Source organism: Jaculus jaculus, chromosome 6 (assembly GCF_020740685.1).
Source record: "Jaculus jaculus isolate mJacJac1 chromosome 6, mJacJac1.mat.Y.cur, whole genome shotgun sequence".
Lineage (NCBI taxonomy): Eukaryota > Metazoa > Chordata > Mammalia > Rodentia > Dipodidae > Jaculus > Jaculus jaculus.
Window position 1 is genome coordinate 158,299,491 of NC_059107.1, and position 12,701 is coordinate 158,312,191.

The following is a 12,701-nucleotide window of genomic DNA, read 5'->3' on the forward strand; positions in this document are numbered from 1 at the left end:
TCTTCAGAACAACATGAGTGAATGAATTTTATTCCCTTTACTTGTAACTGCTAGTAGTAACAGTTACACAGCATGTGATTGCTAAAGAACATTCATAGAACCCAACTTGAAAATTTTAAGTGATTACACATGCTCCTAGATGCATGATGAAGTTACATCCTAACAAGCCATCATAATTTTGGGACTATTTTGTGCAGTGAAATTGCATTTAGTATACCTTCTGAACATGTATTCAAGGCTCATCTGTGTTGTAGCATATATCAGAATTTCATTCTTTATGAAGCTGAATAATACTCCATTGCACATACATGCCATTTTTTGCTTTTTGGGTTTTTTGCTGTTGGTTTTTTGAGGTAGGGTCTCACTCTAGCCCAGGCTGACGTGGAATTCACTATGTAATCTCAGGGTGGCCTCAAACTCACGGCAATCCTCTGCCTCCCAAGTGCTGGGATTAAAGGCATGCACCACCACGCCCAGCTTCTTTCTTTTTTGAGGTAAGGTCTCACTCTAGCCCACACTGACCTGAAACTCACTTTGTAGTCCTGGGCTGGCTTGGAACCCACAGTGATCCTCTTATGTTTGCTTCACAAGTACTGGAATTAAAAGCATGCTCCACCAGTGTGACATAAATGCATATTTTACATACCCACTCATTCAGTGGTAGACATTTGTGAAGAATAATGCTGTGAACTTGATGGTGCAGCCATCCAAGTTCCTGTTCATTTCCTTTTGGTGAATGCTTACATGTGGAATTGCTGGGTCCTAATGATGGTTTTATATTTAATTTGTTAAAAAAAAACTTTTTTTTTTTTTTTGAGGTAGGCTTTTGCTCTAGATCAGGCTGACCTGGAACTCACTATGTAGTTTCAGGGTGGCCTCAAACTCAGCAATCCTCCTACCTCTGCCTCCTGAGTGCTGGGATTAAAGGCATGTGCCACGACGCCCAGCTCTTTTTTAAATATTTTTATTTATTTCAGAGAGAATGGACACACCAGGATCTTTAGCCACTGTAAACAAGCTCCAGACACTTGTGCATCTGGCTTACTTGGGTACCAGCAATTTGAACCTGGATCCTTAGGTTTCACAGGCAAGCGCATTAACTGCTAAGCCATCTCTCCAGCCCCTATTCTTTTGGTTTTTAAAGTAGGGTCTCACTGTAGCCTAGTTTGAGCTGGGACTCTGTAGTCTCAGGCAATCCTCTTATCTCAGCCTCCACAATGCTGAGATTAAAGAAATGTGCTAGTCTGGAGAAATGACTTAGTGGTTAAGACGCATGCTTGCAAGCCTGACAGCCCAGGTTGGAATCCCCAGATCCCATGTCAAGAAAGATGCACAAAGTGGCCCATGCATCAGATGTTAATTTGCAGTAGTAAGAGGTCCTGGTATACCTATTCCCTCTCCTTGCAAAGCCTAACAACCTGGGTTTGATTCCCCGGTGCCCAGTTAAGGCCAGATGCAGAGTGGTACATGCATCTGGAGTCAGTTTGTAATGGCTGGAGACGCTGGTGTGCCCATATTCGTTCCCTGTCTCCCTCTTGAAAATAAGTAAATAAGAATATTAAACAAAAAAAAAATCTGGAGAGATGCTTTAGCTGTTAAGCAAGATACACATGGTGGCACATGAATCTGGAGTTTGTTTGCAGTAGCTAGAGGCCTGGGCATGCCCATATTCTCCTTTTCTCTTTCTCTCCTCCCCCCCCCCCCCCGCCTATTTCTGTATTAATATTTTGTTTGAGAGAAAAATACAGAAATAGGCGGGGTAGGGAAGGAGAGAGAGAATGGGTGCACCAGGGCCTCCAGCCACCGCAAATGAACTCTAGGTGCATGTGCCTCCTTGTGCATCTGGCTTATGTGGGTCCTGGGGAGTCGAACCTGGGTCCTTTGGCTTTGCAGGCAAGTGCCTTAACCACTAAGCCATTTCTCCAGCCCAATAAAACATGTATTTAAAAAATCTCAAGAAAGCAATTCTGAGAAAACAACGAATGCATTTAAAAAAAAAATTGGGGCAAGGTGTGGTGGCACATGCCTTTGAGAAGCAGAGGTCAGAGTTCAAGGGGACCCTGAGACCGCACAGTGAGTTCCAGGTCAGCCTAGGCTAGAGTGAGACTCTACCTCAAGAAAACAAAAACAAACAACAGCAACAAAAAAGTGGGGCTGGAGAGATGGCTTAGCAATTAAAGTGCTCGCCTGCAAATCCTAAGGACTCAGGTTCGATTCCCCAGTGTCTGGAGTTCATTTGCAGTGGCTGGAGGAGCTGGCATACCCATTTCTCTCATTCTCCTTTTAATATATTTAATTATTTTAAAGAGAGAGAGAATGGGCGCACCAGGGCCTCCAGCCACTGCAAACGAACTCCAGACGTGTGCGACCCCTTGTGCATCTGGTTCACATGGGTCCATTTCTCCAGCCCAATAAAATACTTTTTAAAAAATGTACAACAAAGCCAGGCGTGGTGGCACATGCTTTAATCCCAGCACTCAGGAGGCAGAGGTAGGAGGATTGCCGTGTGTTCGAGACCACCCTGAGACTCCATAGTGAATTCCAGGTCAGCCTGGGCTAGAGTAAGACCCTACCTTGAAAAACCAAAAGAAAAAAACATACAACAAGCCAGACATGGTGCCTCATGCCTTTAATCCCAGCACTCAGGAGGCAGAGGTAGGAGGATAGCAGTGAGATTGAGGGTACCCTGAGACTAGATAGTGAATACTAGGTCAGTCTGGGAAGAACAAAACCCTACCTCAAAAATAGAGTTAAAAAAACTTTTTTTAAGTAAAGATTTTTGACATTGTCAACTTCAATATGAGAGTCTCCAAAGAGTAATGATACTAATTTAGAACTAACAGCATATTATGATAGGAATGTGCATGCCATTGCTAAACTATGAGTGTATTCAAAGAGGTTAAGGCAAGAAGTTTTTAAAGGCACAAATGTGGATTACATAAGATGTTTTGAAGCAATAATTTTTAGCTATAAGAATGTATAACAAGGGTGGTGCCAATCTGAGGTTGAATAGACCAGTTTTGCAGAAGTATTTTGTGTTTATTTTTTGTAAAATGTTGCAGTGGCCTTTTGTGATAGTTTTTTGCAGACAGTTATTCATGAGAACCCTTCCTTTATAAACACCCCCCTCATTTAATTTTTTTTTTGTTAGAATTGACTCAAGGGTGGGAGAAGATGGCTTAGCACTTAAGGTATTTGCCTGCAGAACTTAAGGACTCAGGTTCAATTCCTCAGTACCCATGTAAACCAGATGAACAAAGTGCCACATGCATCTGGAGTTTATTTGCCATGGCTCAAGGCCCTGGAACACCCATTGTCTCTCTTATATAAATAAATATTTAAAAACAATTTAGAATTGACTCAAGTCACTCCATTATGGCAGCTCTCGTAATATGCATAGTGAAATGATTAGGACAAGTTTATCGTTGATTGTAACCTACAGTTTTTGCACTGAAGTAATTTTTCTAGTTATGCTACTAAACTACTCCGCTATTTCCTACTATGATAGCATAGATTAGTTATTTACAGAAAAATTGGACTGTACTGTTGTTTAACAATTTGTGCTTTGTTAAGACCAAAGCATATTGATTCCTGAACAGTAATTTCTTTCAATTTATAGATCTTGGTGGCCATTTCAAGAGATTAAGAAAATATGAGCTAGAGAGATGGCTAGGTAGTTAACGCAGTTGCCTGCAAAGCGTAAAGACCCAGGTTCAATTTCCCAGTACCCATGTAAAGCCAGATGCACATGGTGGCACACGAATCTGGAGTTCATTTGCAGTGGCTACAGACCCTAGCATGCCCATTCTTATTCTTTCTCTTTCTCTCTCATAAATAAATAAATAAAAGTAAATTTACAAAAAAATTTAAATAAATCAAATTAGGCTATAAAATTTGGTAACTTCTGGGAATATGGCTCAGTGATTAAAAGCACTTCCTTCCAAAGCTGCCAGCTTTGGGTTCAGTTCCCCAGTACCCATGTAAATACAAATGCACAAAGTGCTGCATGAACCTGAAATTGTTTGCAGGGGCAGGAGGCTTTCTATCTCTCTTCCCTACAATAAAATGTTTTTTTTTTAAGTTTGGTGATTCCAGTCACCTTTAGTCTCTTGCTATAAAGTCTCTTTGGGTGAGATTCACCACAGCTTAGCTCTCAGAACTGCCACAGACCCACGTTAGCCAGGTGCACAAGGGGCGCACGCATCTGGAGTTCATTTGCAATGGCTGGAGGCCCTGGCATGCCCGTTCTCTCTCTCCTCCTTTTTCTCTGTCAAATAAATAAATAAAAATAAAATGTTTTTTAAAATATGAGGGGAAACATTTGTTAAGCAAGGATTTATGAGGGTTTTGGTATGTAATACTCTAGAAAGTGGTTCATTTCCTTCACTAACTTCCAACCCTTTACCCTCTGTGGTTTCTTACCCTCTGGTGTCAGTGTGCAGTTGAATTGACTTAAATTGTAATCTGACAGCAGTTTGAGCAAAAGTAACAATAGCCCAAGTTCTTTTGGCTAGAGCACCCTCTGTTGACCAAATAGAGAAGCTCATCTGAAGGGGTCCTTGGTATAATTTGAGCCACTACTGAAGGTGGTAACTAAACCACTGAATATTTAGTTGACCTGCCATCTGGCTTCAGTTTCCTTCACTCCATTTTTTTGTTTGTTTGTTTGCTTCTGTCCATTTGTTTTAATTAATTAATTAATTAATTTGCAAGCAGAGAGAGAGAGCAAAGAGACAGAGAATGGGCACACCAGGGCCTGTAGCTACTGTAAATGGACTCCAAATGCATGTGCCCCTTGTGCAGCTGTCTTACGTGGGTCTTGGGGAATCAAACCTGGGTCCTTTGGCTTCACAGGCAAATGCCTTAACCACTAAGCCATGTCTCCAGCCCTGTTTTCAGTCTATTTTTATAACTTAAAGTTTTTAGATTAAACTGTTTTCAAAATATATGCTGCTTTGTGGAAAAAGCAAAGAGGCAACCTACAGAATGGGAAAAAAATCTTCCCCAGCTATATATCTGATAGAGGATTAATATCTAGGATATACAAAGAACTCAAAAAGTTAAATAATAAGGAATCAAACAAGCCAATCAAAAAATGGGCTATGGAGCTAAATAGAGCATTTTCAAAGGAAGAAATACGAATGGCATATAAGCATCTAAAAAAATGTTCCATGTCACTAGCCATCAGGGAAATGCAGATTAAAACTACATTGAGATTCCATCTCACTCCTGTCAGATTGGCCACCATCTTGAAAACAAATGATCATAAATGTTGGCGGGGATGTGGAAAAAGAGGAACTCTTCTACACTGCTGGTGGGAATGCAGTCTGGTCCAGCCATTGTGGAAATCAGTGTGGAGGTTCCTAAAACAGCTAAAGATTGATCTACCATATGACCCAGCTATAGCACTCCTAGGCATATATCCGAAGGACTCATCTCATTTCCTTAGAAGTATGTGCTCAACCATGTTTATTGCTGCTCAATTAATAATAGCTGGGAAATCGAACCAGCCTAGATGTCCCTCAACTGATGAGTGGATAATGACGATGTGGCACATTTATACAATGGAGTTCTACTCAGCGGTAAAGAAAAATGAAGTTATGAAATTTGCAGAAAAATGGATGGACCTGGAAAGGATTATACTAAGTGAGGTAACCCAGGCCCAGAAAGCCAAGCGCCACATGTTCCCTCTCATATGTGGATCCTAGCTACAGATGATTGGGCTTCTGCGTGAGAATGAAAATACTTAGTAGCAGAGGCAAGTTAAAAAGGAGACATAAAGGGAAGAGAAAGGAACGGAGGAGGGTATTTAATAGATTGATATTGTATATATGTAAGTACAATGATTGTGATGGGGAGGTAATATGATGGAGAATGGAATTTCAAAGGGGAAAGTTGGGGGGGAGGGAATTACCATGGGATATTTTTTTATAATCATGGAAAATGCTAATAAAAGTTTAAAAAAAATAAAATCAGATGCATATATATATATATATATATGTATATATGTGTGTGTGTGTGTGTGTGTATATATATATATATATGCTGCTTTGATGGATGTGGTGGCACATGCCTTTAGTCCCAGAACTTGGGAGACAGGGAGGAGGATCACTGTGAGTTTAAAACCAACAAGCCTGAAACTACATAATGAATTCGAAGTCAGCCTGGGCTAGAGCAAGACCCTACCTCAAAAAGCCAAAAAAAAAAAAAAAAAAGAAAGAAAGAAAGGAAGGAAGGAAGAGGGGGTTACTAGAGAGATGGTTTAGTGGTTAAGGTGCTTGCCTGCAAAGCCTAAGGACCCAGGTTTGATTCCCCACAAAATCAGATGCCCAAGGTGGTACATGCATCTGGAGTTTGTAGTTGCTAGAGGCCTTGATGCACCCGTGGTTGTTCTCTTTCTCTCTTTCTCATGCCTTTCTGTCAAATAAATAAAAAATTGTAAAAAAGGAGAGAAGTTAATAAGATTGTAAGAAATCCTTCATTGGGATATATAAACTCATTAAAAATGCCACATTCGGGCTGGAGATATGGCTTAGTGGTTAAATGCTTGCCTGTGAAGCCTAAGGACCCCGGTTTGAGGCTCCATGCCCCAGGACCCACATTAGCCAGATGCACAAGGGGCACACGTGTCTGGAGTTCGTCTGCAGTGGCTGGAAGCCCTGGCGCACCCACTCTGTCTTCCTCTGTCTGTTACTCTCAAATAAATAAATAAAAATAAACAAAAAAAGAGTCAAATCAGACTATAAAAAGAGCAAGGAAGGCTGGAGAAGATGGCTTAGTGGTTAAGGCGCATGTCTGTGAAGCTTAAGGACCCAGGTTTGATTCTCCAGATCCCATGTAAGCCAGATGCACGTGGTGGCACATGCATCTGGAGTTTGTTTGTAGTGGCTAGAGGCCCTGGCGTGCCTATTCCCCCCCCCCATCTCTAATAAATAAATAAACTTTAACAAAAAGCAAGAAAAAATGAGCTTAATTGATTAAATATATTTAAAATATAATGATAATCATTTGACATAATTTTAGAAAACCCTGTTACAAACTACACCAACTCATATTTCACATACCAGGGCTATAGAAACATCTTTTACATAAATGACAAACATGTTTCTGTGTTAGTCATTGGTGCTAGTATAACAAAATGCCAGAGAGCAACTCCCTTGTTAAGCAACAGATATTTTTTCATTTTCGTGGGAAACAGGAAGAAAATTCATGATTACAGTGACAGCAGGTTCTGTGTCTGGGATGATTGTTCATCATAGATGTTGCCACTTAGGAGTCCTTACATTGCCGAAAGGACAGGAAGAGAGGAATGCTGTGTCCTTTCATGAATGAAGAGCAAAAGGGACTGAACTCACTTCCTCAAGTGACTAATCTCATCCCTGAGGGTTCACCCTTGTGATTCAGTCATTTCTCCACAGGCCCTAACCTTAATACTCAGTGAGGAGAAAGTTTCCACATGGGCATTGGATGGGACAGCACTTTTCAGGTTGCTTACTGTAAAATACAGTGTAGCTTCTGAATGGGAAAGATAAGTGTCCTTCTGCTAAGTCTGTCAGCAGTCAAATATTCCTAAAAGCAGCAGTATTCCCTCCAGTAATCTGTATTATGCCCGATTAGTCACAGCTTCAGGTTGACAAAACTGGGGCAAAGGGTACTTTTTATTTGAACTCACGTTTGAATGTTTGAGTAAGCGAAAATGAGATTTCTGTTTTCTTCCTCCCTTCCTTTGCAGGCATTCATAGAGACCATGTTTGCAAGCAAAGCCCCTGTGGAAGAAGCCTTTCTTTATGCAAAGGTGAGCCGTGGGTGGTGGGAAAGGGCTGATTTGGGGCAAATTGGAAGTAATTTCACTGATTTACAGATGGCAGACATTCAGCTTGCAGGCTTTTGTAGTAGCATCAGCATGACCTTGGAAAGAAAGAAACTTGTGGGCTACAGAGATAGTTCAGTGGTTAAGGTGCTTGCCTGCAATGGCGAATGACCCAGGTTCAATTCCCCATTACCCAAATGTACAGGTGGTGCATGCATCTGGAGTTTGATCAGTGACTAGAGACCCTGGAACACCCATTCATTCTCTTTCTTTCTCTCTGTCTCTCACATGCACATAAATGTGTGCGTGTATTTTAATTTTTTTTAAGGACTAAGCCATTTATTTTGTTTATTTTTATTTGAGAGCAACAGACAGAGAAAGAGAATAGTCACCCCAGGGCCTTTTGCCACTGCAAACAAACTCTAGGTGCATGCTCCACCAGGTGCATCTGGCTTACGTGGGTACTGGGCAGTCGAGCCTCGAACAAGGGTCCTTAGGCTTCATAGGTGAGCATTTAACCACTAAGCCATCTCTCCAGCCCACAAAAAAAATATATATATATATATACACACACACACACACACACACACACACACAATTTTTTTTATTCTTTGATTTTTTTTTATTTTCAAGGTGGGGTCTCACTTTAGCCCAGGCTGACCTGGAATTCACTATGTTGTCTCAGGGTGGCCTCAAACTCACAACAATCCTCCTACCTCTGCCTCCCAAGCGTTGGGATTAAAGGCATGAACCACCACACCCTGTCTGATGTGCCTATGTTCTCTGTTTCTCGGTCTTTCTCTTTCTGCTTGTAAATAAATAAAATAAAACTATTTAAAAAAAAAAAAAAAAGTCTTTAGCCCAGCATGGTGGTGCACACCATTAATTCTAGCAATCTGGCAGCAGAGGTTCAAGAAAATCCTGAGACTACATAGTGAATTCCAGGTCAGCCTGGGCTAAAGAGTAAGACCTGAGGGGAAAGAAAAAGACAAAAAAACATTTGGCTAGATACAATGACTTGTTTACCAATTGTGACTCAATTAATGCTGGTATATTGATTTACTGGCTATTGAAGACAGCTGGGCTGAGACAGCCTATAGAAGTCCTTTAATCACACTTATTTTTCAGTTTGAATTTGAATGCCGAGCCAGAGGTGCAGACATCTTAGCCTACCCTCCTGTGGTTGCTGGTGGTAATCGGTCCAACACTTTACACTATGTGAAGAATAATCAACTCATCAAGGTACTTAAAATGCCCTTCCATTCTGCTCCCATGAGGTCTAGACTCCCCATGTAGTCACAGAGTGGCCTCAAATTCAAAGTAATCCTCCTACTTCTGCCTCCCAACTGCGGGGATTAAAGCTAAAGCGCTTGTTTAATAGCAGTTAATTTGTGAAAGTGGGGAGATGGCTCAGTGGTTAAAGATGCTTGCTTGCAAAGCCTACTGACCCTTGTATGATTCCTCAGCACTCACATAAAGCTGGGTACATACATCTGGAGTTCTTTGCATCCTGTAGCAGCAGCAAGAGACTTTTGTGTACCCCTTATATACACGCAGATATGCAAATTAAGTTTTCAAAGCAAGGGATAGCTACATACACCTGTAACCCCAGACCTGTGGAGAGCAGAGAATCACTGGTTTGTGGTCAACAGCCTGACCAAAAATAACAGCAGGTCCAGGTTCAGTGAGAAAGTCTGCCTCAAGAAAATAAAGCAGAAGAGCAAGGGACATTCTCTTTTGACCTCCGCTTGTGTGCAGGAGGTTATACAAATCTGCATCCATCAAAAACCACACCATGCATACTACTCACACACTCCAGAAAAACCCAGGACTTTCTTTAGACTGAGATCAAGGCCAGCTTGGGCAACTACTATTTTGCTCGAAAGTAGATGTGCTGCTGAAAGTGGCGGTGTACGCCTTTAATCCCAGCACTCAGGAGGCAGAAGTAGGAGGATCACCATGAGTTCCCAGCAACCCTGGGACTACATAGTGAACTCTGGGCCAGCCTGGACTAGAGCTAGATGCTACCTCAAGAAACCAAAAAAAAAAAAAAAAAAAGCTACCTACACAGAAAACCTGCATAATAGCATGGGGGAAATGATGACATGAAAATGTAAGAGGGACTGGTTGGAATAAAAAAGAGATTCAGAGCCAGAGAGATGGCTTAGCGGTTAAGGCATTTGCCTACAAATCCAAGGGATACCAGTTCGACTCTCTGGGGACTCTCAGATGCACAAGAGGGCACATGCATCTGGAGTTCATTTGCAGAGGCTGGATGCCCTGGTGTGCCCATTCTCGCACTCTTTCTTTCTGCCTCCTTCTCTCTTTCTAACAAATAATTTAATTAAATAAAAAAGCGAATTTGGTAAAGGATGTGGGAGGGAATTGTGATCATGTGGCATATTGTATGGAGGTTGTCAATTTTAAGTTTTTAAGAAACTGAATAAAGAGGGCTGTAGAGATGGCTTAGTGGTTAAGGCACTTGCCTACAAAGTCAAAGGACCCATGTTCGACTCCAAATCCCACATAAGCCAGATGTACAAAGGTGAGGCAAGCGCAAGGTCACACGTGCCCACTAGGTACCACAAGTAACTGGAGTTCAGCTGAATTGCACTGGCTGAAGCTCCGGTTCACCAATTCTCTGATGCATGCATGTACTCTCTCTCGTTCTCTCAAAAAAAAAAAAGAAAAAAAGTGGGGAGGTAAAGCATTTTCCTCTGATGTGTGAGGCCTAGATTCAGCCTTCAGTATGATGGAATGTGTTTACTGTCAGGGGGCTGGAGGGATTGCTTAGCAGTTAAGGAATTTGCCTGCAAAGCCAAAGGACCCAGGTTCGATTCCCCAGGACACACGTTAGCCAGATACACAAGGGGCCACATGTGTCTGGAGTGTATTTGCAGTGGCTGGAGGCCCTGGCATGCCATTCTCTATCTTTCTTCTTTCTTTGTCAAGTAAATAAATAAAAAATATATTTTTAAAAAAGAGGAGGAAATACTGTCAGGCATGGTGACTACATACCTATAATTCTAGCATTTTGGTGGCTGAGGCAGGAACATCACAAGTTCAAAACAAGCCTGGGTTATATACCATAAACTCTTTTTCTCCCTTCTCTTTTCATTTGCTTGAGTAAACTTTTGTCAAAAAATTTTAGGGGCTGGAGAGATGGCTTAGCAATTAAGTGCTAGCCTGTGAAGCCTAAAGAGCCCTGTTCGAGGCTCAATTCTCCAGGTCGGTCGCACGTTAGCCAGATGCACAAGGGAGCGCATGTGTCTGGAGTTCGCTTGCAATGGCTGGAAGCCCTGGTGTGCCCATTCTCTCCCTCTCTCCCTCCCTCCCTCCCTCCCTTTCTGCCTCTCTGTCACTCTCAAATAAATAAGTAAAAATGAACAAAAAAATTTTAGTAGAAGAGCTGGGGGTGGTGGCACATGCCTTTAGTCCCAGCACTTGGGAGGCAGAGGTAGGAGGATCACCATGAGTTCAAGGCCACCCTGAAACTACTGAGTAAATTCCAAGTTAGCCTGAGCTAAAGCTAGACCCTACCTCAAAAAAACAAGGGCTGGGCTGGAGAGATGGCTTAGCGGTTAAGCGCTTACCTGTGAAGCCTAAGGACCCCAGTTCGAGGCTCGGTTCCCCAGGTCCCACGTTAGCCAGGTACACAAGGGGGCGCACGCGTCTGGAGTTCGTTTGCAGTGGCTGGAAGCCCTGGCGCGCCCATTCTCTCTCTCCCTCTATCTGTCTTTCTCTCTGTGTCTGATGCTCTCAAATAAAAAATTAAAAAAAAAAAAAAAAAACAAGGGCTGGAGGGATGGCTTAACAGTTGAGGCTTTTGCCTACACAGCCAAAGGACCCTGGTTCTATTCCTCAGGAACCACATTAGCCAGATGCACATGGGGGTGCACGTGTTTTCATTTGTAGTGGCTGGAGGCCCTAGTGCACCCATTCTCCCCACCCCTTCTGTCCAATAAATAAATAAAATATAGAAACAAACAATCTTAGTAGAAGCTGGGCACGGTGGTGCACACTTGTAATCCTAGCACTTGGGAGACTAAGTTACAAGGGTTGCCCTGAGTTGAAGGTTAACCTGGCCTACAGTGAGATCCTGGCTCAGTTAGTGCATAAAGCACTTGGCATGTGAGTATGAAGACCTGAGTTCATGTCCCCTGAACAAATATAAAGCCAGATGCAGTACCACACATCTATAATTCCACAATTCCTATGGCTAGATAGGTAGGAGGTGGAGACAGGAAAATCTTGGAAGCACGCCTGGTGAACACACTAGGGAAAAACAAGAGACCCTGGCTCAAGCAAGGTGCAAGACAAGGTCTGACACCCAAGGTTGTCCTGTGACTTCCACGCGTGCGCTGTGGTGTCCATATGTCTGCATTCACACACAGGACAAAGAAGTTTCAGCAGAGGCTTGTTGGGTTTTATTTGTCTTTTCAAAATTATCTTTTCACATCATTAATGCTATGTTGCCTTTTTTAAGCGATGAAATGTATATTAAGGATATATTGGGCTGGAGGGATGGCTTAGCAGTTAAAGCATTTGCCTGCAAAGCCAAAGAACCCAGGTTCAATTCCTCAGGTCCCATGTTAGCCAGATGCACAAGGAGTCACACGCATCTGGAGTTGGTTTGCAGTGGTTGGAGGCCCTGACTCACACGTGCTCACTCTGTCTCTCTCTCCCCCCCTCCCTTTTTCTCTGTCAAATAAATACATTTTTTAAAGCTATATTAAGGCAGACATGGTGGTGCATGCTTTTAATCCCAGCATTTAGGAGGCAGAGGTAGGAGGATTGCTGTGAGTTCAAGACCACCCTGAGACTACAGAGTGAATTCCAGATCAGCCTGGCCTACAGTGAGACCCTATCTTGAAAAACAAAACAAACAGAA

The 12,701-nt window shown here is 42.4% G+C and overlaps 1 protein-coding gene across 3 annotated transcripts in view; it reads left to right on the top strand.

Annotated features, from left to right (window-relative positions):
• Xpnpep3 (X-prolyl aminopeptidase 3) overlaps nucleotides 1-12,701 on the top strand; it is a 54,701-nt gene that overhangs the window by 27,667 nt on the left and 14,333 nt on the right. For all 3 annotated transcript variants that reach the window (XM_004650336.2, XM_045153546.1, XM_045153545.1), the window contains 2 exons: nucleotides 7,733-7,795; nucleotides 8,939-9,052. In XM_004650336.2, coding sequence (XP_004650393.2) covers nucleotides 7,733-7,795; nucleotides 8,939-9,052 — 177 coding nt within the window. The remainder of the gene's footprint in view (nucleotides 1-7,732; nucleotides 7,796-8,938; nucleotides 9,053-12,701) is intronic.